Consider the following 26,086-nt stretch of genomic DNA (forward strand, 5'->3'; position numbering starts at 1 on the left):
GATGACAAAGCCATCAGCTCATTTTCACAGGGCTGCCGTCTTCTTCAGCTCAATCCGCAGATCAAAGAAACACGGTCTGCTTGCATTTCCCGATCAGAATGGGGATGCTAATTTATACTCCTTAATGTGTGATGGTAAGAGACTCCTTCAATTAACTGAATTCTATAGCCAGCAAAATAAAAGGTATACAAAGAGGTGCAGGCTGAAAGAGCCGAAATTCTCGTTAAATCAAAAGGTCCAGTATTCATTACCTCGTGCATCTGAGGCTAAACACAAAATATGGGGATCATCAAAGGAGGTATAATGGGTTAAATTGAGAATATAATCTAATTAAAATATTAGACATGGCTAAATTGTTCTTTGATATTCATCTAAAGGTTTCATTAAAAATAGGTGCTTGAGATTTGTATGATAGGAGATTATCAATCTTAAGTAGAGACAACAAATTTAGGGGCTTCATCAGCCCCACTTCACAATGTTGCCATTGTAGGAAGCAGAGGAGATGGGAAAAGGCGTCTGCCAGGTGGCCGGCTGGAGGTGTCAGCCAGGCCAACCCGGCTTCCTGATGGTGACTTTGGTAGTTGTCTGGATGGCAAAGTAAAATAAATAAAATAAAATAAAATAAAATAATAAAATGTAAAATAAGAAAAGGGTTAATTTGGGAGACACAGTTCCCGTAGCAGAAGCCATTCATTGGCGCCCCGTTATTTAGTGTAGAGATCTACATCAGTTTTATTCACTGGATGTTCATTCTGTTCTCTATTTCCTTTCCTGTGTACTTTTTGGATTTTAAACTCCTGAAGGTTGTTCCCTTCACTGTCCGGTTTGCACCAGGAGGATGTCTGCTATTTCAATATCTCTTGCAGAAGCTTGGGACCCTGGTGACGGAGGGCGCCCTGGGCAGCTGGCTCAGCAGCGCCAGTGTCAGGCTGGTCTCTGAGCTGCCAGCGCAGTAAAGGATATTTATGAAATCTTGTCAGATATTTCCAAGGCTTCACTAAATGTATTTGCCTGAAATGCTCATATCATTGTGATCCTCTCAACCCGTTAGACCATTTAATAGCAGAAGACCATCTATGAGCTTATTGAAGATTAATTACTTACACGGCGAGGGGGGAATGAAAGGGCAATGGAGAGGCAGCAAGGGGCACAAACCCTGCCCACCAAATTCCCTTTCCCTCTCTTCACCATGCCCACACTGAGCGGTGGGGAGGGCTGAAAAATCGGTTCCCTTTGCATCTTGCAGTGTGGTATTTTGGGGAAGCCCCAATTTTCCAGTTATCTCACTAAGCTGAAATTAAGTAACCAAACATGGAGAATAGGCCTCTTTAAGACTGGGGAACAAGACAAAAAAAAAAGAAATGAAAAATCTGCTTTCCAAAATCTTTTGCTTTTCATTGACCAAATGTTTGCTTGGAAAATGGAGACGTTTTGTTTTCTTAGTACCTTTGTGAGAAAGCTGTGTGGTCTTGCTTAATATTCTCTCTATGGGGGTGGGGGAGGGAAAAATATTGTACTTAGTCTGGAGGTAATGGGGTCAGGGGACAGTTCTGAATATCAGGTTTTTAGCTACTGTGAGATCCTACTTTAATATATTTTAAAAAGTGGAATAAATGCCTAAATAAAAATTTTACTAGGGCACACATTTCTCCTTTATTTGCTTTTATAGTGTACATGTTTTGTCTGGCAATACAGACAGCCCCGTATAATCAGGGACAGAGGGGGAATGAGACACTATAAATGAACAAAACCAATACTATCAACTAATTTCGCTTTGTGCTACTGTTTTAAATCTTTCCTCACTGGGAAAACAACTAAAGAGGCAAATGGGGCACCCATGTATCTTTCTGTCTCTATGCCCTTAGGAATAGAAGTTAGGAAAACACACAGCATCAGGGGGAAGTCCTATAGTAATCCTATGAATTCTTGAAAGTTGGATGAAATATGTATCATTCAAGACTCTTACTCTAATAGGAGAAATGAATCTTTTAAAAAAGTGTATTTAGGGGAGCCACTTTGCTTTTTCCTTAAGAACTTTATATTTTCAAATGCTACTTCTAATATAATGGTAATAGATGTTTTGAAGAGAATTAGCTAAACTTGCCCTGATATCTGCAGACTATCATGCAAACTTAATTCATTTCCTACTATTTTTCAATAAGTAATTAAAAAGGATCCCTCCTGAATTTATCTAGTCTGCTATTGTAGACTATTTGCTATCAACTCAAAGTTCTCAATTAGGTCTAGTGTTGTTCTAATTACTGGATGTATTTTCAAACAACTCCCAGATAATAACTGTTGGGATGAAGAGTCATTTTCCCACTATAGACTAGGCTATGCACGCCTGTGCTTGCTGTGATGTTTTGACAATGATTCATTAACCAATAATAAGGCCCCAATTGGAACCATTAGGCATTGGTGCCTTTGCTAGGCTTATTTTTTATTTGTTCCTCAACATTGTCTTTTCTTGAGTTGGATTCTAGGTAACTCCCAAGAGACTCCTTTCTGTACAAAACAATATCATGAAGACAGCTGTCATTAAATTCAGCTACTTGTAAAAAGCTGCTCTCATTGGAAACTCAAGCTGAAACAACACCATAAAAGGGGGGCTACAAGAAGAGATAACATGCACTTTAAAGGTCCTTTATTACCCCCATTCATAGTGATGAGGCAGATTAGGCACTGGGCCTTTCAATGGCATATATAACATCTGATAAAATACAGGCCCTCCATCTTATATCGCTCAAGTTTAAAGTCCCTTGCTTTCTAATACGCAGATTGTTTTTACTTCTTAAATATCTGAAACAGAAATACTATAGAAATTGATCACTGATCCACATGGGTCTATACAAGATCAATGTTATTGTCATTAGTACAATTAACTTTAAAGGAACAGCAAAACTGTCATTCACTGTGTTTTCGGACTCTCTTCCCAGTCTTAGTATCGTGGTAGCTTAGTGACAGCCTGCTGGGTCTTACCACTGTGAGATGACTAGGGGCCAGGAGGAGGCCTATGTTGATCCATTCTTTTATTTCAACACCAAACGTTCAACAAACAGGCCCTATTTCTTTAGCCAAAGTAATTCTAGATGCCATTTGTCACTCTAAATATTTGCATACAGAGAACTTTGATGTTCTACAGTCTTATAGACTGGAATGACAAGAACTTGCCTTGAAAGTAAAGATCCCGTAAAATGTTGTTTGACAATCAACTGAATTATTTAACTTGCTTCAACTAAGTGTGGGTTCTTGATGGTATGTGTGAAAATGCTGGGAAGGATTTAACAATGCTTAGGCTAACAGAAAAATGGTTATAGGAAGAAGATTCTTAAAAGTTCTGGAAAAAAATTGAAATAGCATCTCTTTTATTGGTTAACATCTGAGTTGCTTTATACATGTCTCTTAAACTATCAGTGTAGTAATGAAGTTGCCAGACTCTACATGTTAAAAATATGATAAGGTGCATAGTAATGCAGATTTTTGAATATGGAACTTAATTATGGAAGTTCAGGTCTAAAAGTGAAATTTTTTTCTTTTTTTTAAATATACCTTTATTGATTTCAGAGAGAGGAAAGGAGAGGGAGAGAGACAGAAATATCAATGATGAGAGTCACTGAACGAGCCCACAGCCCGGGCATGTGCCCTGACCGGGAATTGAACCCCAATCGCCTGTATCCTAGGTCGACGCTCAACTGCTGAACCATGCTCCTAGCCCACAGTAAAACAAGAACTCCTTCTCACAGACAAATAATCCAACAGCGCTGTCCTTGGTGCTGAAAGATTGGAGTTTGGACCTGGTTGCTCTTCCATTACTATCAGAAGGACTGATGGACTTCAGTATGTATCCTTTCTTCTTCTTCTTCCTCTTCCTCTTCCTCTTCTTCTTCCTCCTCCTCCTCCTCCTCCTCTTCTTCTTCTTTTTAATCATCACCCAAGGATATTTTTTCCATTGATTTTTAGAGAGTCATAGAAGGGAAGGTAAGAGACACAAAAAGAGAAATCTTGATATGAGAGAAACACATCGATTGGTTGCCTTCCACCCTCCACCAAGGGCAGGGATAGAGACTGCAGCTGAGGTAGGTGCCCTTGGCTGGAATTGAACTCTCAGCCTTCAGTCAGTGAGCCAATGCTCTAACCATTTAGCCAAACCTGCCAGGGCATGTATCCTTTCTTGATCTCCATTTCCTCTCTAAAAAAATTGACTGTTGAACAGGATAAACCTCTTCCAAGCTCTAAATTACTTTAAGATACTCTAATAGAAAAGAAATATTTAAAAAATTTACCCTGTTCATTTAATATAGAAATATGGAAGTGTCTCTATATGCATCATTTTACCTTCCAGAGTAAGTTTAAATTTAAGGCCATAAAAATAATTTCATGGCATATTTCTTAGAAAAGTCCTCACCATGTACCCTAAAGGTTTTTCTTCTTTTACAAATATATTTTAGGGTCACTTGAGCTGTGATTTTTCTGAAATAACTCCTCATGTATGATATGATTTTCCAAATACCACTGAAACATGATTTGTCAGTTTGCTGTTTAACTTCAGATACTTGTTATCTTTCCAGGCTTGCAATTCTAATTGCTTCCAGTTTTAAGACAAAGTACAGGCAGATTTTATACCGCATCATGGCTTATGTAAAATGTATACAACATAGGAGTAAATCTCCATAGCTAGTCCTATGCCACCTGTGTAGATAAAGAAATCTGTCTTAAATTATTGTTAAAATGGCCCTTTCTGGATATGGCCATCTAAGGATGTAATGAAAATCTAATACAAGCAAGTAAGAAAAACTTAAATCATCTAGAATTATTTTAAGACCTGGGAATTTTATAATCTTCATTCAATTTCACAAGATTAAAAAAGTACAAAATATTTATTGACATTCAGTAGTAAACTATGGAATGCTTTTGTCTTTCCTAATATTTTTTATATAAAAGCACACATTTGATAATATTTTAAGATATTTGTAGTGGCCAGATGTCTAGCAAATTTATAACTTGGAATAAGTATCTTTTAAAAAAAGGTAATTTTTTAATCTTTTAATTACAGTTGACATACAATATTATATTAGTTTCAGGGGATTAGGCATTAGCTAACTCACTAAGTGATCATCCAGGTAAATCTTGTACCCATCTAACACCACACATATTTATTGGAATATTATTGACTATATTCCCTATGCTGTACTTTACATCCCCATGGCTAGCAACTACCAATTTGTACTTGTTAATCCCTTCACCTTTTTCATCCCCAATGCCCCCCTCCTCCATCTGTCAACTGTCAAAATGTTCTCTGGATCTATGAGTCTGTTTCTGTTCCACTTGTTCATTTATTTTGTTTTTTGTTTTGTTTTGTTTTACATTTGTTGTTGTTGTTAATCCTCACCTGAGGATATTTTTTCCTTTGAGTTTTTTTAGAGAGCATGAAATGGAAGGAGGGGCCAAGGGAGAGAGAGAGAAACATCAATGTGAGAGACACATCAATTGGTTGCCTCCCATATGTTCCCTGACTGGGGCCAGAGATCAAACCTGCAACCCAGGTATGTGTCCTTGACCTGGAACTGAACCCACAACCCTTCTGTGCATGGGCCAATGTTCTAACCACTGAGAAACACTGGCCAGGGCTATTTTGCTTTTTTAGATTCAATTGCTGATAGATAACTATTTATTGCCATTTTATTGTTCATATTTTTAATCTTTTTTTTTCTTCTTCTTAAAGAAGACCCTTCAACATTTCATGTAATACTGATTTGGTGGTGATGAACTCCTTTAGCTTTTTCTTGTTTGAGAAGCTCTTTATATGCACTTTGATTCTAAATGATAGCTTTGCTGGGTAGGGTCATCTTGGTTATACATTCTTGCTTTTCATCACTTTGAATATTTCTTGCCACTCCTTCTGGCCTGCAAAGTTTCTGTTGAGAAATCAGCTGACAGCCTTATGGGAGCTCCTGTGTAGATAACTAGCTGCTTTTCTCTTGATGCTTTTAAAATTCTCTTTGTCTTTAACTTTTGACATTTTAATTATGATGTGTCTTGCTGTGGGATTCTCTGTGCTTCCTGGACTTGTATGCCTATTTCCTGGTTAGGGAAGTTTACTGTCATTATTTTTTCAAAGAGGTTTTCAATTTCTTGCTTCCTCTCTTCTCCCTCTGTCACCCACAATGCGAATGTTGGGCTGCTTGAAGTTGTCCCAGATGCTCCTTACACCATTCTCATTTTTTTAAATTCTTTTTTCTTTTTGCTCTTCTGATTGGCTGTTTTTTGCTTCCTTATCTTCCAAATCACTGATTTGATTCTGAGCTTCATCTGCTCTACCGTTGATTCCCTGTAAATGATTCATTTCTGTTAGTGTAGCCTTCATTTCTGACTGTTTCCTTTTTTATGGTTTATATGTTCTTTTTTATGCTGTTGAAGTTCTCACTAAGTTCCTTGAGTGTCTTTATAACCATCGCTTAGAACTCTGCGTCTGGTAATTTGCTTGCCTCCATTTCATTTAGTTCTTTTTCTGAAAATTTCTCCTGTTTTTTATTTTATTTTATTTTTTAAATTTAGGACCTGTTTCTTTGTCTTCTCATTTTGTCTGCTTCCCTGTGTTTGTCTCTATGTACTGGGTAGAGCTGCTACATTTCCCAGTCTTGGTATAGTGGCCTTGTGTAGTAGGTGTCCTGTAGGGTACAGTGGTGCAGTCTCCACAGTCACCTGAGCTGGGCACTCCAGGTGCATCCCTATGTGGGCTGTGTGCACTGCCCTGTTGTAGTTGAGCCTTGATTGCTGTTGGCATCATTGGGAGGGATTGGCCCCCAGGCCTATGGGTTATGAGGAATCACTGTGACTATAGAAGAGGAGTTTCTGTGCAGGAGTTGACCCTACAGAACAGGACTAGCTTCAGTGGGGCTTTGGTGCTCACTGAGACTGCCCCTTAAGTGTGTCACTTGTGGTGGTGGTAGGGTTGTAATCTGGCATGGTCTGAAGCTGTCCATGGGGTGCACTGGCTCTGGGGCCTTCAGGGAGATGCAAGGTCAGCCTCTGCCTGTGCCCTGCCTGGGACCACTTGGCACAAGCTACAGAGCAATATGCAGATAGCTACTTGTGCTGGGCTTGGAGGTACCCTAGGAGATGCCAAGCTGTGAATCAAGACAGCTGCCACTAGTCCCAGGCCTGGGGCCACTTATTGAGAGGTACAGGGTGTGCAGAGGCAGATGCTGCCTAACTGAGAGATTTGAGAAAAGTCCAAAGCATGAGGCATGAGAGGCCATTTGTATGGAAAAGCCACTGGAAATGGCTTAGATGGGCCTGCAAGTAGGGAGGGGCAGGACCTCACGAAATCATCAGGGTGGGTGAACAGTGTGAGCCTACTTGATGTAGACTCATATATGGTGCCCATCTGCCAGTTTTGTGAGTGATGGGGGTCTCAGAAAAGGGACAATGCCCTCTACCAGAATTTTTGTGTGGCAGAAAGCTGCCCACCCAGCTCTCACCCTAATGACAAACAATTTAGTTCCTCCCCTTATGTCCCCAGTTCCTTTCAAGCTTCTGCCCAGTCCTGGAGCTCAGAGGGGGTCTGAGTAAGTCCATATATGAGCCCTTTAAGAGAAACTTCTTGGGATTCCAGCAGCCCTCAGTCTCCCTCAGCCTTAATCCCTGCTGGTTTTCAGAGCCCGAAGTTATGAGGACTTCTCTTCCTGACTCTGGAACCCTGGGCTTGGGGGCCCTAGTGTGGGGCCTGGGAACACTTACTCCTCAGGGTGAATCTCTGCTGCTGAGACATTCTTCCCAATTTTATTTTATCAAAGCAATTTATTGATTAATTTTTTACACGCACAGAAAAAGAGAGAGAGAGAGAGAAAGAGAGGGAATCATCAATTTGTTGTTCCATTTATTGATGCATTCATTGGTTGATTTTTGTATGTGCCGTACCTGGGGATGGATCCCACAACCTTGGCATGTGAGGATGATTCTTTAACCAACTGAGCTACCTGGCCAGAACCTTCCTGATTGTAAACCACCACATGCGGGAATGGGATGAGCCTGTTTCACATCTCTATCCCTTCCACCAGTCTCAATGTGGCTACTTCTTTAAATCCCTAGTTGTAGGACTTCCATTCAACTGGATTTCAGGACATTCTGAGTGATGGTTGTTCTGTAGTTTATTTATTTTTAAAATATGTGTTTATTAATTTCAGAGAGAGGAAAAGGAGAGGGAGAGAAACATCAATGATGAGAGTCATTGATCGGCTGCCTCCTGCATGCCCCCCACTGGGGATTGAGCCCACAACCCGGGCATGTACCCTGACTGGGAATCGAACCCTGACCTACTGGATCATAGATCGATGCTCAACCACTGAGCCATGTCCAGCCGGGCTGTTCTGTAGTTTAGTTGTAATTCTGATGTGTTTGTGGGAGGATCCGAGTACCACATTTACCTATGCTGCCATCTTGACTGCAAGTCTGGAGTAAGTAGATTTGACAAAGTGTGGTTCTCAGAGCTGCCTGAGTTGGGTGTTTCTGGACTCAGAGGATTTCTAATTAATGTCTTGATGCTCTGATAGAACAACATTGGAATTTATTCTACTTGAGTAGGCACATCTAGACGTATCTTCACTTCTTCCAATTTTATTTATTTATTTTTATTTTATTTTTATTTTTTATTGGGATTTTTTTTAGAAAAAGGAGGTGGAGGGGGTGGTAGGGAGGGAGAAAGACAGACATTGATTGGTAGCCTCCTGCACACACTCTGACTGAGAATCTAACTGCCACCTCTTGGTGTATGGGATGACACTCCAACCAACCAAGCCATACAGGCCAGGGCTCTTCCAACTTTATATATAAACACTTGGCTAAATAAAAATTGTAGATAAATAATATTTTGGGAATGGTATCTTCAAATATACTGGTGATTAGCCCAATATGAGTTCACTTAGTAGAAATTGTTTATAATTTTTTTATTATCAGGAATGTAAGAGAGACAAACACAAGTTGATAAACTTATCTCTGGGTAATTTCATGGTTTTCATTATGCTAAAGAAGGGTACAAATTGTTTAAGAAGTCAAAAGATCCAATATAAAACCCAAAGGCTTTATTCCCTAGTTCTTACTAAGCCCAAATTCTAACTGGTTTGAAAATAATTTAAAAGTTTTCTTCCTAGAAAGTAAAATATGGCACCATAATGTAATCGGGCCCCATATTTTAAATCCCAGGCAGAGCAAACAAGAACTGCAGTCTGATGATGATGATAGGTCATCACTCTCTGCAGAGGGGCTGGTTGGCGTTTCCGTGGCCCACGCCCATTCCCTGGGCAGTTCTGGTCTCCCACACTTGGCTATACAATGTGAAGGACTTTGAAAGCAGCCACAGCTTGCTTTTCCCTCTCGTGTCTGCTCTGCAGTATTTCCAGCAGTGAGATTTCAGGTAAAGTGTCTTCTTTTCCAGCATAGGTTGGATTTTTCTTTCCCTTTTGCGCTTGATCAGTCAGAATTGAAGGTTTGGGTTTTGGGATGGTCTTAGCATATTCCAAAGCCTGAAATCATAAAGGTAAAATTTTATTGGAAATGGGAAATGAGCCCTGGATTCCTTAAATTAAATCTAGTCTTAGGAAGTGTTTATTGATAATATAAGCGAAGACTTTTCCTACAATAATGTACTAAGATGTATATGGAAATGGAGATCAAATGGAAAATGCAAACCTGCAGTATAACTTCCAGTTTAAACAAAATAAATTAGCCATGTGAAAGTTAGCTGTGAAAAAGTGTTGAGAAATGGTACATACAGTTGTACCTTCCAATGTTTTCTTTATTCAAGAGTTTTATCCAGTGTTTGAAACTATATTTCTTGTGTGTTTGATCGTTTTAGCTTCTGGCAGTCTTATTAAAACCAAATTTATTATAAGAAGATATTAACAGACCTTTGAATCCAAAATGACTTGTTACCGCTTTAGACTAAAGATTCACTGTAGAAAACTGTGCTGCCTTTATTACACCGATTATTCTTGTTCTGAGGCTCTGGGAAATCTAGCAAGTGTCTATTAGAGGTTAAAATTATTATTTTTCTTTTTGGCATACTTATATAATAAACCTAGATACTGAAAAAGGCAGTATTTTTTTTTCTTTTCTGAGTGCTGTCAGTTCTGAAAAGCATTACAATAAAAATGAAATCCCTAAATATGATTTCTAAATCTGCCTTTATATCCAGTTTATATCTTAATAAGAATTTCTTGATGGTTAAAATAGGAATGGATGGTATATTTAAGTTGTAGAAGGGAAAAAATACCCTCAAAACAAAAACACTCCAGACGTCTCAGTATGTGCAGGTGACTTCTGCATGAATTTCAATTATAGACTTGTTGCCTTGAATCTGTTTGTGAAAAACTAATGGATTGGAGAGAAAAAAAGAAAAAGTGGCACCATGATAACTCATGTGGATTGAGGTCTTCCAGGTCTGAGGAAGTAAAAAAATGAGGGTCTGGGAAAGAGAACATGAAGTACAAATTCGTAACGGCACCCAGGGGCCCCTTGTCCTTACTGGGACGAGGCAGAGGCTGGCTCTGCAGAGCTCATCTCCACAGAGCACGTTTCATTCACCTCATGCTATAGTTGGATGACGGTGACTGAGAGGGAGGATTCTGTATTTTATGAAATCATTTAAAAATATATATATATCTTTATTGACTTCAGAGAGAGGAAAGGAGAGGGAGAGAGAGAGAGAAACATCAACGATGAGAGAGTCATTGATCGGTTGCAGCCCGCAACCCAGGCATGTGCCCTGACCGGGAATCGAACCCTGATCGCCTGGATCCTAGGTGGATGCTCAACCGCTGAGCCATGCCTGGCTGGGCCTTTTTTTTTTTTTTTTTGACAGAGGAAGCTATATCTTACAACCCCTTAGGGAAAATGTAGGAGAAATAATTTGAGAGAAACAATGAAGGGCTTTCTTTGAATGGCCACCCCGTAAGCAGCGCGAAAACACCATTTCCAAGACTTATTCATTGGGAGAGAAAGAAACTGACAGAGAAGCTACCAACCCTGATGAACCTGAAGTCACCTTACTGCTCCGTCTTTATTGTGGGACAGACTTGGAATGCTGCACTCAGAAGGAAACCTTCCGGGAAAGCAAAAGGCCAACCTCACAGCACCGTGTGTGTGTGTGTGTGTGTGTGTGTGTGTGTGTGTGTGTGTCAGTCCTACACGTATCTGTGAATGAGGGGTGGGTGCAGGAACGGTAGCTGCTAAAACATCCCTGTGTTCAAAAAATGTGGGGGATCCATTAAGTTACGAGATAATAAAGGTTTCTTCTTAATTCTAATCAGAGAGGTCACTGCCTTGCGGAGAACGTCTTACCTTCTGCCTAGAGATGGCCGCTTTGTTTTCAGCGTGTGTCGCTCGTGGCTTCGACGGGATGGACAGTGCCCTCATGTTGTGCTCCTTGACCTGTTTTGCGTACTCCTTTTGCTGTATCAATTTCTGCATCTGTTCGGAGAAACAAAGTTTCAGGGACTCGCTGGTCCTGCTAGATGTCTCTGTTCTCTGCTTAAGGTGACAGTGACCCCGGTGAGCGGGCGCTCTGCCGGCAGCAGGGGGAAGGGGACCGCCTGGGGGGGCACTGAAACGGTTAAGTGGGTTCCTCCCGACGCAGCCCTCCGAGGGGGCCGCCCTGCACAGCGCCCAGTGCTTCCTCAACATGGCTAAATCACATCCAGCCTCTTCTTTGTTGCATTTACCCAATTTATTTTCATTTTTGCTTCCAACTTTGAACTGTACTCTCTTTTTATGCCTTGAGTGCAACTGCAGTTAAAACACATTAAATGAAGATCTCCTTTCACTGGAGGAAAGAGAATAAAGTGGATGCACTTTTCCTGGGCTGGGAAACTCTTACCCTAAGTGTCTTCCCTGCAGCCACTGTTCAGAATTACCAAGAGAACTCTATTGGGAAGGACCCACAACCACGTAACACGCAGCTCTTTTCATGTGCACTGCCCCACTTTTCTGCTCGGGCCTTCGAAACAGAAAGGTGGACACGAAAAACAGCACTGGCTAAGTAATTTTATTTTACAGTAAGAGAAATGCCTGGGACTCTATTACCAGTGATATTTCAGAAGTGTCTCTATTCAGAGTGAGGCATTTGAATTAGAACTTGGTTCCGGGGGCACCTTACACATCTTTGCTAAAAGACAAATGGGCAAATCCAAGCCTGAAAACACCACACGCACACACATCGCACTCACTTTCTCTCTGATGGACTCAAGGTCAGGTCCAAGGCCTCCAAGCTTCACGTCTCTTTTCTGATAACCGTTCAGCTTGGAACTCTGAAAATACATCCACAGAGACAGTTTCTTTTGAGGACTCCATGCTCCCCGACGCTTCGCGGCCGCCACCTCAGGAGGGACGGGGAGTGAGGGTGGAGCCTGTGTGCAGTTTGGAGGACGGGGCTTCTCCTGGCAGCTCTGCTGCTTTAATGGGAGTTACTGATAATGTTTCTTTGGTATTATGCAGCGGGTTAGCTAACATGTTTTGACCTTTCTACTTCTGCAATTAACAAGTTTGAAATCTGAACATGATAAATAAAAAATTTCAAGTGAGCAATGTGCTGTTTTGTTAACATTTTTAATACAACACGTACATGACCACTGCTGCCAGCGCTATTATTACGTCGGGTCTTGTACAGCTCCCTAAACCAAATGACTTCCCTGGAAGAGGCAATCTAAGCGGGCCAGGTAAGCACGTTACTTCAGAATAAGAGCACCAGCCCTGCTGGCGTGGCTCAGTGGTTGAGCGTCAGTCTATGAACCAGGTCACGTTTTGATTCCCGCCAGGGCTGTGGGCTCCATCCTCAGTGGGGGGGTCATGCAGGAGGCAGCCCATCAGGGGCTCTCTCTCATCACTGATGTTTCTCTCTCTCTCCTCCCTTCTTCTCTCTGAAATCAATAAAAACATAAAAAACAGTAAGAGGACCCTGTCTAATGATGCCATAATATTCAGTAAGACAGTAAACATTTAAGGGTCAAGAGTCTAGGCGTGACCCACCGAGAAACTCCTTTTATTTAGTGTGATTTGGATATTTTAAAGGGTACAAATAATTTTACATAACTCTTAATAGTATTTTTATCTTTAAGGGGAGGAGTGAACATGAGGCAGTTGATTATGACACTTGAGCACAATAACAGGCAGGGAAACTCTAATGCTCTCCGCACTGTAATAGATTCGGATATTCTTCAGACTGCTGCTTTTGACATCAAAACCTACTTGCTTGCAGCAGATGCCCTGTGGGGAAATCAAGCCATTTTTTGTTTGAGTTTGTGAGTTTATTTGGTGTCCTTCCTTGGGAAGGGTAGGAGGACAATACCTAAGAGGTGGTTTGGATGACAGTACTGATCTCAGGGCACATCTAGGGCGGCGCTGGGATGGTGGGGTGGAGGAAGAGCAGCCGCACTCCAGAGGCGGCACTGCACTGACTGTGGTACTGTGTGCGAAGGACAAGGCACGGCATGGCTCTACATGCTGAAAGCTCCCTAAGGCATACACCATAGCCAATGTGCCCCTTCCTTAGACAGAATTTGGCAGATAGTCCAGAGACTTAAAAATACTCACACCATTTCATCATATTAGATAGAGTTACTGTGTATAACTCCCAAACCTTAACAGTGAACTTATGTCTACTTATGTTCTACTCACACGGCCTATTGACTGACCCAGAGGTCATACCCATTAGTGTCTCATTGTATTTCCCATTTTGGAGGCTCAGAGCCAAATGTTCTTTTGCCCAGACCCCCAGCACTGAGCTCTGGCCCATGAAGTATGAGTGGACGTTTTCTGGGTTGGATAGAGGGGGCATCTTGGAAAGTTGGTGCAGACCCTCCCCTTTCCCTTGATCTTGACTGGAATGTGGATGTGATTCCTCGATTTGGAGCGTTAGAGGCAATCTTGTAGCCAGGAAAGGAAAAAAGAACAAAAGTGTCCTATAAATACTGGTTCTGATGTTTTGAGATGTTGAAACATTATGCTAGCCACTACTTACTTGTAGATTAATTGTAAGAAAAATGAACCTGTATTTTTGAAGTTGCCGTAAATGGTAATTCTGTGACTTGTAGCTTACGGCAAAATTTCTATGCTACTACACAATTTCTTTGGTACGTCTCAGTGCTTCAAAGGGCCAAATCATGTGTCAGATAGGCAACACTTCTACACTGCAAAGATTAAGAGTTCTGACAATAGGATTTTCCCAAAAGAATGTTAAACATTTATAGTCAAAACTCTTTCAGTGCATCTAATTCTAAAAGGTGAGAGAAGATCCTTTCCTAAAGAAGCCTTTGGACTAAAATCATTAAAAATTAGTAACAACAAAATATATAGAAGAAATATTGTTCATTGATGGCATTTCAAAACCATAAATCTCCTTCAAGAAAAGTCATCCCCCAGCAAAACCATGACGTTACTTCTGCCCTTTAGATCTATTTGTTCATACATTTATAAAATTGTTACTATGATACAATTTATTTTATTTTATTTTATTCACTAAACAGTTTGGCATTACACTGAAATTAACATTTCCTATTACAAAATGTTTTTTGAAAATGTGTGTGTGTTTTTGTTGTCTAGAGAAGATATTTTTTAAATATTTAAGTATAGTTGGTGTACTGGTTAAATATTGGTTATACTGGTTTCAGTGACTTGACATTCTTATACCTTACAGTGCTATCACCCCACTAATTCTAGCAATCATCTGTCACCATGTGAATTTATCACAATATTGTTGACTATTTTCCCCTTCCCCTTTTCACCCTCTCCCCCACCCCCTTCCTTCTGCTAACCATCCTTTTGGTCTCTGTTGCTATGAGTCTGTTTTTTTTTGTTTTTAAGTTCCACATATAAGTGAAACCATACTGTATTTGTCTTTCTCTGTCTGACTTATTTCACTTGGCATAATACCCTTGAGATCCATCCATGTTATTGCAAATAGCAAGATTTCATTCTTTTTTATTGCTGTGTAATATTCAATTATATAATATATCTATATCTCATCTATATCTATCTGCACCTCACACCTTCTTAATCCATTATTCTATCAATGGATGCCCAGGTTGCTTTCATATCTTGACTATTGTAAACAATTCAGCAACAAACATAGGGTGTATATATCTTTCTGAAATAGTGTTTTCATTTTCTTTGGACAGTGGCTACACCAGTTTGTATTCCTATCAACAGTGCACAAAGTTCCCTTTTCTCCACATCCCTGCCAAAGTCAACTTGTTTGTTGACTTTTTGATGGTAGCCATTCTGACTGGTGTGAGGTGATATCTCATTGTGGTTTTGATTTGCATTTCCCTGATGATTAGTGATGTTGAGCATATTTTCATATGTCACTATTTGCAGATAACATGATACTATATATAGAACACCCTAAAGAATCCACCAAAAAATTAAGAGAATTAATAAAAGAATTCAATCGTGTCAGGATACAAAAGTAATATACAGAAATCTGTCATATTCATATACACTAATAATGAACAATCAGAAGAAGAAATGGAAAAACAATACCATTTACAAGTACATCAAAAATAATAAAATACCTAGGAATAAACATAACCCAGGAGGTGAAAGACCTACACTCTGAAAACTATAAGACACTGAGAAAAAAAACTGAAGAACCAAATGAATAGAAGCATATACTGTGGATATAGGGAACCACAAAAGACTCCAAAGAGCCAAAGCAATCTTGAGAAAAAAGAACAAAGTTGGCACACAGCTGAGCGTGACTCAGCGGTTGACCTAGGATCCAGGAGATCAGGGTTCGATTCCCGGTCAGGGCACATGCCCGGGTTGCGGGCTAGGCAGCCGATCAATGACTCTCTCATCATTGATGTTTCTATCTCTCTCTCTCCCTCCTTTCCTCTCTCTGAAATCAATAAAGATATGTTTAAAAAAAAAAAAAAAGAACAAAGTTGGAGCTATCATGCTCTCCGATCTCAAACTATACTATGAAGCTATAATCATCAAAACAGTAAGGTACTGGCACAAAAATAGACATGTGCATCAGTGGAACAGTATAGAGAGCCAGAAATAAACCCTCACTTATAATGTCAACTAATGTATGACAAAGGAGGTAAAAATATACATGGGAGCAATGACAGTATTTTTAACAAGTGATGTTGGAAAAACTAGGCAGATACATGCAAAAAAAGAAAAGAAAAGAAAAGAAACTGGACCACTCTATTATACCAAATAAAAAAATAATCTCAAAATGGGTTAAAGACTTAAATGTAAGCCCTGAAACCATAAAACTCCTAGAAGAAAACATAGGAAATGAGCTATTTGACATCAGTCTGAGTAATATCTCTTTGAATATGTCCCCTTGGGCAAGGGAAACAAAAGCAAAAATAAATAAGACTACATCAGACTAAAAAGCTTCTGCACAGTGAAGGAAACATTCAATTAGACAAAAAGGCAACCTACTGAATGGGAGAATATATTCACAAACAATATACCCCATAAGAGGTTGATATCCAAAATATATGAGAAAAAGATGGCGACAGACTGAGTGGAAGCTACAATGACACTCTCCCAGGAACAAACTGGAATTACAACTAAAATAGAGAAAAATATCCTGAATAATCAACTGCAACTGAGGATGAGCTGGAGAGCACCCTCATAACCAAGGAGGAAAAGTGGAGACCACACAGAGACTGGTAGGAAGTGCAGAGGTACAAGAGGGCTGGCTGGGCTCCCACAGGCAGCAGCTGAGGGATATCTCAGCTGTGGGGGGTTCCCACTGAGGACTCTGGGGCCTAAACCCCAGGCTGGGCTTCCTAGCCAAGAGCACCAGAACTGAGAGAGGTGCCCACATAACATCCAGCTGTGAAAAGCAGCTCGGTTTCTGTCTGCCAGGGAGAGGTGTCTGGAAATGCAGGCATCCTCTTAAAGGGTGCACAAAGTGTCTTGTGCAACCACTCACCTTGAGCTCCATCAGAGGAAGAGCAGAGTGGACTGGAGCTGTGTGAGGAGTATCTAAGGTTGTGGCTCTTGAGCTAGAGCTGAGAGGGCACCCCTCTGGATTCCCGTGCTGAGTCATTCCCCCATTCTGCAGAGGACATCTTTCAGAGGCAGACATTTACCTTCTAAGCAGTTTTTGCATAAAGGGGGAGCAATTGCCCCACCCTGCTGGAAAACCTCTCACCCTACCCTGTGTAGTTTCTACAGCTTGCGGCTCATTAAGAGGCTAATAACAATCAGCCATCCAAACCTGTGGAGTTTCTACAGTCTGAGGCTCATTAAGAGAATCAGATTAATCAGCCTGCCGGCAGAGGCAGACCTCAGAGTGCTTTGAGTCTTTGCCTCATCTGTTCCTGGACCCAGGCCTTGGAAAAGCAAACTTTGAATGCATCTTGGTCCTGTCCAAATGCACCCAGCCCCAGCAGAGGAGACCTCAACCCATGGGTTGTTGATAGCTCCAAACAGGGTACTCAAGGCCAGTCACAAACAGCGTCTGACATTGGCCTGCACCAGAGACCTTCCAAAAAGACTGAGGGTCCTAGAAGGCTACTTAATACATAGAAACAAATCCAAATAGGCAGCCAAAATGGGGAGACAGAAAAACAAGCCCTAAATGAAAGAATAAGAGAAGTCTCCAGAAAAAAGAGTTAAATGAAATGGAGATAAGCAATCTATCAGATATAGAGTTCAGAATACTGATCGTAAGGATGCTCAACAGCATGAAAAAAAGATATGGAAACTATGAAGGAAACTAAGAATGACATAGCAGAAATAAAGACTACATTGGAAGGAATAAACAGCAGATTAGAGGAAGCTGAGGATAGGATCAGTGAATTAGAAGACAGGGTAGAAAAAAATCACTCAATCAGAGATCCAAAAAGAGAAAACAATTAAAAAACAGGAGGATAGTCTAAGGGAGCTGTGGGAGAACATGAAATGTAACAATATTCACATCATAGGAGTGCCAGAAGAGAACAAGGGTTAGAGAATCTGTTTGAAGAAATAATGGCAGAAAACTTCCCTAACCTGGTCAAGGAAAAGGCATGCAAATTCAGGAGGCATAGAGCATCCCAAGCAAGAAGAATCCAAGGAGGCCCACACCCAGACATATCATAATTAAAATGCCAAGAATTCAAGACAAAGAATCTTAAAGGCAGCAAGAGAAAAGCAATCTGTTACCTACAAAGGAGCTCCCATAAGGCTGTCAGCTGACCTCTCATCAGAAACTCTATAGGCCAGAAGGGAATGGCATGAAATATTCAAGGTAATGTAAAACAAGGATCTGAAACCAAGACTACTCTATCCAGCAAGGCTATCATTCAAAACAGATGGTGAAATAAAGAGCTTCCCAGAAAAAAAAAAAAAAAAAAGGCTAAAGGAGTTTATCACCACCAAACCAGCATTGCCGGAAATGTTTAAGGGACTCCCGTAATAATAATAAGAAATAGAGAGAGAAACATAGGCAGAAAGAATTAAAATGGCAATAAATAAGGACCTATCTATAATAACCTTAAGGACTCTAAGGGAGAGATCAACAGCAATACAGTCAAAGTCATGGATTTTAACACCCCACTTTCACTGGATAGATCTTCCAGACAAAAAGTCAACACAAACAGTGACTCTAAATGGCACATTAAATCAGATGGATTTAAATGACATTTACAGAATATTTCACCCCAAAGCTGCAGAATATACATTCCTCTCAAGTGCACATGGGTCATTCTCAAAGACAGACCATGTGTTAGGACATAAAACCAGTCTCTACAAGTTCAAGAAGATTGAAATCATATCAAGCATCTCAGATCACAATGGCATGAAATTAGAAATCAACTACAGTAAAACACTCAAAAACATTCAAACACTTGGAGGCTAAATAACATGTTATTAAACAATGAATGGGTTACCAATAAGATCAAGAAAGAAATAAAAACCTTCCTGGAAACAAATGAAAATGAACACACAACAACCCAAAACCTATGGGACACAGGGAAAGCAGTCCTAAGGAAGAAGTTCCTAGCACTGCAGGCCTACCTCAAAAAGCAAGAAAAATTTTTAGTAAACTAACCCTAAAACTTAAAGAATTAGAAAGCTTCCCTGTGAAGCTGTCTGGACCAGGGCTCTTGTTTGCTGGGAGTTGTTTTTTTTTTAATTATTGCTTCAGTGTCATCAGTTGTTATTGGCCTGTTCAGGTTTTCTGATTCTTCCTGATTCAGTTTTACATGATCTCACTTATATGTGGAATCTAAACAAATGATAGACTGAGGAACAAAATAGTCTGTCCCATGTTCTGGAACAGACTGAGGGATCTCAGAGGGAAGGCAGGGTTGGGGGAGTGGGTGGGGAGAGATTAATCAAAGAACTTACATGCATATATGCATAACCCTTGGACACACACAATAGTGTGGTGAAGGCTGGGGGTGGGAGTGGGGGACGGATGTGGGGTGGAGGGGATCAATGGGGTTAAAAAAGAGGGATATCTGTAATACTTTCAACAATAATGATAAATTTAAAAAATAAAATAAACACACACACACACACACATATATGACGTATACAACTCAATAACAAAAAAAGAAACAATGTGATTGAAAAATGGGCAGAGGATATGCAAAGACTTTTCTCCAAAGAAGACATAGACATATAAAAAGATGCTCAAAATCACTAGTCTAAATGTGGTTTTTATGCATAACATCCTATTGTCTAATTATAGTTGGATTATGTAGCTATTCCTCCAGATTTAAGGTCATTAATGAGCATTTCCATTAAAAATGTATAAGAATGCTCTTTTTGAACAAAATAAATGAACAAACAAAATTGAAACAGACTCATAGACATAGAGACCAGACTGATGGTTGCTAGAGGGGAGCTGGGTGGGGATTTGGGTGAAAAGGTGAAGGGATTGAGAAGTACAGATTGGTAGTTACAGAATAGTCGTGCGGATGTCAAGTACAGCACAGGGAATATGGTCAATAATATGAGAATAACTGTGTGTGGTGCCAGGAGGGTACTGGGGATATCAGGGGGAACACTTTGTAAAGTATATGATTGCCTAATAATTATGATGTACACCTGAAACCAATACAAAATAATATGAAAAATAAACTATAATTGAAAAGTAAAAAAATAAATAATATATTTTAAAGGTAAAAAAAACACAAACACTCTTCTGTCTAAACCCAGATTATGCTGGGTATTATCACATTTTAAAACCTTTGCCAAGTTTTAATAGGTGAATGAACTCACATATTCTTTGCAAGTGCAAATTTGTTCTTTTTCTGACATGTGTCTTCTGGACCATTGTTTTGTAATCACCAAGTTGCTATTTGTCAAAGTAAACCAATAAAAAGGAGAGAATCCCACTTGTATCCAAGTCATATACTGAATTTGTCCAAAACTGATGAGAAAGAAATGCTCAGGGTCCATAATCACATCCTTAGTCTGAAGCAGCTCAGCTTTAACCATTGCAGGGACTCACAAGACACATCATGAAGCCTGAACCCTGCTCGCTGCTCCCCAGGCCCAGTTCTCACTATCCCCTTGATAAACTCATTTCGGCTGGTGTAGATAAACAGAGCCGAGGGTCCAGCCTTACACACTGACAGGAAGGAAAGTGTGGCCCCAAAGGACCGTCTCCAAATGACATCGGCCCCTCTACAGGACAAGCTGCCTCTAGCAGAGACGCCTGTCGAGGGAGAGCGGTGCCTCCTAACAGAGTTTGTTCTGGGTGACTGGCAATGAAAAATCCTGGATTTACTTAACTTGGGTTCAAGTAATCTTGACTGGTTCCCAGCACTGCAAGTTTGTTTGATCTCTTTCCATCAAAAGTCTTTTTAACAGCTTCACTGAGATATTTCACATACCACAAAATTCACCCATTTGAAGTCGTACAATTCAACGGTTACTTAGTATACTCATGGAGTTGTGCAAACATCACCACGATCAATTTTAGAACATTTTCATTACCCTAAAATGAAACGCCACACCCATTAGCAGTCACTGCCCTCCTCCCCTACAAATCCAGCCCTAGGCAACCACTAATCTACTTTCCATCTCTTCAAAAGGCTTTTATAATAAAATAATCCCTGGAATTTACTTTGATTTACTTCTCCTTGGCTGTTACGAGATGGAAAGGTCACAATAGCATGATGTCCCCCCGCAAAAAGACCAACAATGGTAGTTCTGTTCGGTCTCCCCACACAGAGGGCGGGCGGACAGGCCTGGCCCCCGCACGCCCGGTCGGCCCGCTGCTCGTCCCTGCATCGGACGCACAGACTGGACCCGAGGACCTGGCTCTCGCGGCTGGTCGCTGAGACCAGAGCTGCCTCAGCAGAGGAAGGCATAAGACTTTCCTGACGGAAGCTTTCTGCAAGTAATTCATGACACTTCTCCTCAAGCTGGGAGAGTGGTTTTTATTGTAAATTTGGGGCAAAGTTGCCAGAACTGGAAATGACGCTGTGCACCAGGACCTGTTTCAGCTCTGACGTGTTGTCCCTGCTGTGGGGACACAGCAGGGCTCTTCTCTACACGTTCCTCAGATGTGCAAATGTGAGAAAGTTACTAAAAAACAGGACAAATAATGCCTCCAATACTGGGGCACAGCAAAGGAAGGAAATTCGCTCTGCGGTTGCTAAACTTAATCCAAATAAACCTCCTTAGAAGCAGCCAAGCGCAAGGCCCAGATTGTCTGTGACAATGAGCAGGCGGGTTGATTACCACAGCTCAGCCCCAAGGTCCGCTGTCAGAGGTCTCCTGAGCAGTTATTTTGTGGTGCGTTGCGATAGGTATTTTTGGACTGTCATCTCCTGCATTGTGTTAACCTCTTACTACCTGACATCTGGATTTAATGGCGTGGACAATGCTTAGTATTCATAAGTCAGTCGCCACAGGACAGCGAGGAGAGGAATGACGCCTATTATCTTGACACATCCTCAGACTTTTAATGGGATTCAAGTTGACTCCCTTGGAAACCACAAGATTTGCTGGCTAGCAAATGGGCGCGACCTGGATAACGATTCCTCCTGTCTGGTGCCTCGGCTACCTGCTGTCCTATACAAATAGCTCAGTTCCAAATCAGTTTAACTTCTGGAAAGCTTAGTGGACAAAGGGGGCTTCTGTGCATTTGTCAGAAGAGGGCTGGAGAAGGCGGGTGCATGGATGGTAACATTTCTGAAAGACGGCGGAAGGGAGGGGTTTTCCAAGTTGGAAAGAGGGCTTGGGAAGCAGTAACCAAAGTCCTCCTTCTGCCTGTCGCCTGCCCTCGAGCTCTTAGATGGCTGGTGGCGAGGCTGTCGCAAGTACCTTCCTCTGCCTCTTCTCAGTAAAACATGGATTTAGACTGTTAAGGAAAGGCAACTAACATTTAGTTGATACCTGCTCTTTGCTAGCTAAGGTTTTAATACATTATTTAATTTAATTATACCAAATCCACAAAAAGAAAGAACAGTCTTGATTGTGCATAGGAGGCTCAGGTGAATTAATAACTTGGCCAAGTCACGGAGACATTAGGTGACAGAGCAGAGATGCGAACCTGGGAATCGCGGAGTCCACATGTCCCCTGAACCCTGCAAGTATTGATTTTAAAGCTGCATTTTCTTTTTTTGATGGTCAGCATTTTTTAGCAATAAAGTATTTTTTAAAAACATATCTTTATTGATTTCAGAGAGAGGAAAGGAGGGGGAGAAAGAGAGAAACATCAATGATGAGAGAGTCACTGATCGGCTGCCTAGCCCCCAACCCGGGCATGTGCCCTGACCAGGAATCGAACCCCGATCTCCGGGATCCTAGGTCGACGCTCAACCACTGAGCCACGCCCGGCCGGGCTAAAGTATTTTTAATTAAGGTGTGTACATTGTGTTTTCAGACATAATGCTATTGTGCACTTAATAGACTACTGTAGAATGTAAACATGACTTTTATATGCACTGGGAGGAAAAAAAAGTGCTGTGACTCGATTTATTGTGATATTTGGTCTATCGGGGTGTCTGAAACTGAACCCACACCGTCCCCAGGCCTGCCTGTGCTCTGACCCTGGCTCCTGCCTCCCTCTTCCACCTTCATGGACCCTTCCAGTTACATTGGGCCACCTGAGTAATCTGGGCAGCCTAGGATAGCCCAGGATAATCTCTTTTTCTTCCTGCCAGCTGATTAGCAACTTGAGGAATTAAGGTGCTACCTTCATCTGCAGGGAAAGCCCTTATTTCCAACAGCAGCCTCTAGGTGGCCAGAGCCCCACTGGAAGGCTCTCTGGAGGCAGTGTCCTGGGCTGTACCCTAAGGCCCTGGCCGCACAGAAGCTCAGGAGTGAACAGACCATCCCCACCTTGAGAATGTGTTGGCCCCAAAGCTCTGGATACATTTCCCTATAGAGATAATAATATGCATGGTGTCTGGCTTCCTAGTCTCACCTACAAGCCTATTTTATTTATGAAGTACTTGAAAATGCTACTAATGGTACCTCAGAACCTACCATGTAATGATGCTTCTGTGGGGGAAAAAATTACTTGTGATCCCAGAAACACATTTCTTACTTACAGTGAAACTGGTAGAGGCTCCCACAGGCTGGGCAGGGGTGGACCCCGCAGAACAGAGGGTAGGAGGGAGTGGAGTCAGGGTGAGGAGCTGGGAAGCCCCCACCGGCATGTGAGGGAGCTGAGGCAAGGGCTGCCGGCTGCAGTGGGCCGGTGACCGGCTGCAGGGTGAGTTGCGGGAGTAGGCTGGGTGTTCATAACCGACAACCCGGAGGCTGTATCTCGCCCAAGGCAGTCTTTCTTTCCTTTTTAATACGACCCACTGTCTATTCTAGTCCAGTTTTCCCTTCTCTTCAAAGCCACACTTTTCTTTTCCTCTGAAGGCCCCACGTGAGAGTCCACTGACTTGATAATCCCCAAAGTTTCTGGAACGCTTTGCTCCAGCCTGCAAATCTAATCATGGCTGACACTCCTCAGTTGTGTGTCGGTCCCTCCTGGCCCCACCCCACAGAACAAAGCCCTCCTCTTTCAAATGATTAGCAAGCTCCATCCAAGCCTGACCTACTTCCCCACACTCTCAGCACCCGGGTCAGTTCCCAGCCTGCGGCCCGCTGTCTCAGGTTCCTCAGGCTGGCCCCTCTGCCCAGAATGCTCTTCCAGTTTTCTTCTTCTGTTAACTCGCATCATCTTCTAAGACCCTACTCACAAGTATCTTCTGAAACTGCCTGACCCCCAGCAGGGATGTGTCTTCTTTTGTGCTCCTCTGTGTTCCCCGTGCATCTCTCCCCCACCCCTTTAAATGACAACATTATACTGAAGCCATTTACATGCATGTCTTCCCCAGTTCCATGTAACTGAACTTGCTGGGGACGGTCATGCTCATTCTCTTTACATCCAGCACCTGCCACAGCTCCTAGCTGGAATTCAACAAATATATGCCAAATTGGAGTGAGGATGGCTTCCTAAAACTGCTTGTAGTGGATGCCCCTCTGCACGAGGCCCTCATTCCCCCAGGCGCTGGGCGTGCTGTTGACTATGGCTCACAGCCCAGTCCCTCCCGGTGCCCAAAGTTACAACCCTTCCCCAGGGGCATTTGATAGCCACTGGCTGGTCCATGTGGGGTAACAAAGCCTGGATCCTCAGCCTTTGAGAGCCACTCCAACTTCAGATCCTCACAGGCTTGGCTGAGGCATCTGTCATACCTGCTCTGCAGTGTACCCTTCCTCTTGGCCCAGCCCTGCCCGCCTCCCTCCGCAATAACCCTCATGCATGCAAGTCTCCATTGCAGCGTCTGTTCCCACAGACCCAACTCACCGCAGGCCTGCTGCTTCCACCCAGGTCTTCTCTGGCTGCTTGTTGGACAGAGTGCCTTTTCCTGACTGTGCAACACTAGAAGCAAGTGATCTTTCCCGAGGGGACTCTAACTGCTCTAACAGTGAACAAATACAAAGGCCATACACCAGCTCCTTCAATGCCCCCTCATTTCTTCCTGGAAACATTTCACTTTGCAGCTCCCTCCCCTAGTTCCCCTTATTTTACAATATAGACCCAATCGGAAAGATTTAAGTGCACAAAGGTGCTAGTGATGGTGAATCTCACTGTGAACAAAGAACTCAGTGAAGATCAGCAAACATTCAGAAGAGTGCTCAGTCAGGGGCTCCACTGAGGGTTTTACTGCAGGAGCTGAGGTGAGGTTGGGGCCTGGCTGAGTTTGCAGGAGGCAGGGAGACTGTGTATGGAGGGGACACACTGTGTCCACTCACTCAGCCCCCTGCCTCTTCTTCTTGGCTATGAGAGTGACCTGAGACACAGTCCAGACAGGGGCGAGGTGGTGTGTGGGGAGCTTTTCTGAGGGTATGATGTTTAAGCTTGTGCCAAAAAGGGACTATTGCCTCTCCGCAGATGTAGACTCTTCCCTGAGATGGAGCAAAAAAGAGGTAGAAATGGGCAACAGCTCCAGGGAGAAGAGGAGGGGAACCCCAGGCAGGAGCCTGGGCTCCAGTAAAGAATTTCCTCCAGTTGTGGTGGCAGCTTGGTGGTGGCCATCCCTACTCCAGGGCTGCAATGATGGGCATGAAAATCAAGGTTCATCTGCATTACCAAAATGGAATGGTTATTTGGTAAAAGGCTTGTATTACCTTAATGCTGCTTTTTCTACGCTTTTTTCCCCTTTCCAGTTGAAACAGATAGCCTTCAGAGTTGGCACGACTAATTTTCATCTGGTTTCTCTGGCTTTCCTCTGAACTGAGTTGGGATTCGCTTTCTCCTGTTGACAGTATGGGTGGGAAGATGCTGCTGGCTGAGGCCCCCGCACTGGGCTGCACCTCAGCCAGCTGCATTAAGGCTTGCTGATGCTGCTCCATGAGCTGCGTGAGCCGGGAGTCCGGGGACGCTCTAGCAGGTGGGCCGTCGGAGGAAGAGTGGAATTTCCTTAATGGAAAGAAAGTGCAAATCTGTTAATAAAACCTGGGTACATACACAGAATAAAAGTCTTTATGAACTATTATTTTGATGTATTTATTATTCTGTAAGTCACTTTAATGAACATTAGCTTAACCTTTTCATAAATACATTAACTTCTTATCTTAAAATATTTATACTTGTTTTCTTTAGGATAGTCTAGCTTTTATTTATAAC

The 26,086-nt window shown here is 42.1% G+C and overlaps 1 protein-coding gene across 1 annotated transcript in view; it reads right to left on the reverse strand.

The window, feature by feature from the left end:
• Positions 1–8,665: 8,665 nt before the first annotated feature.
• The window catches only part of JHY (junctional cadherin complex regulator), a 102,211-nt gene continuing 84,790 nt past the window's right edge, over positions 8,666–26,086 (reverse strand). Inside the window, exons 11-14 of the mRNA XM_081122757.1 lie at positions 25,588–25,879; positions 12,222–12,302; positions 11,338–11,466; positions 8,666–9,521 (exon numbers count right to left, since the gene is read on the reverse strand). Of these exons, the coding sequence (XP_080978883.1) occupies positions 9,324–9,521; positions 11,338–11,466; positions 12,222–12,302; positions 25,588–25,879 (700 nt within the window). The 3' untranslated portion in view covers positions 8,666–9,323. The remainder of the gene's footprint in view (positions 9,522–11,337; positions 11,467–12,221; positions 12,303–25,587; positions 25,880–26,086) is intronic.

The sequence above is a fragment of the Miniopterus schreibersii genome, assembly GCF_964146895.1.
Source record: "Miniopterus schreibersii genome assembly, chromosome: 20".
In the NCBI taxonomy this organism is placed as follows: domain Eukaryota; kingdom Metazoa; phylum Chordata; class Mammalia; order Chiroptera; family Miniopteridae; genus Miniopterus; species Miniopterus schreibersii.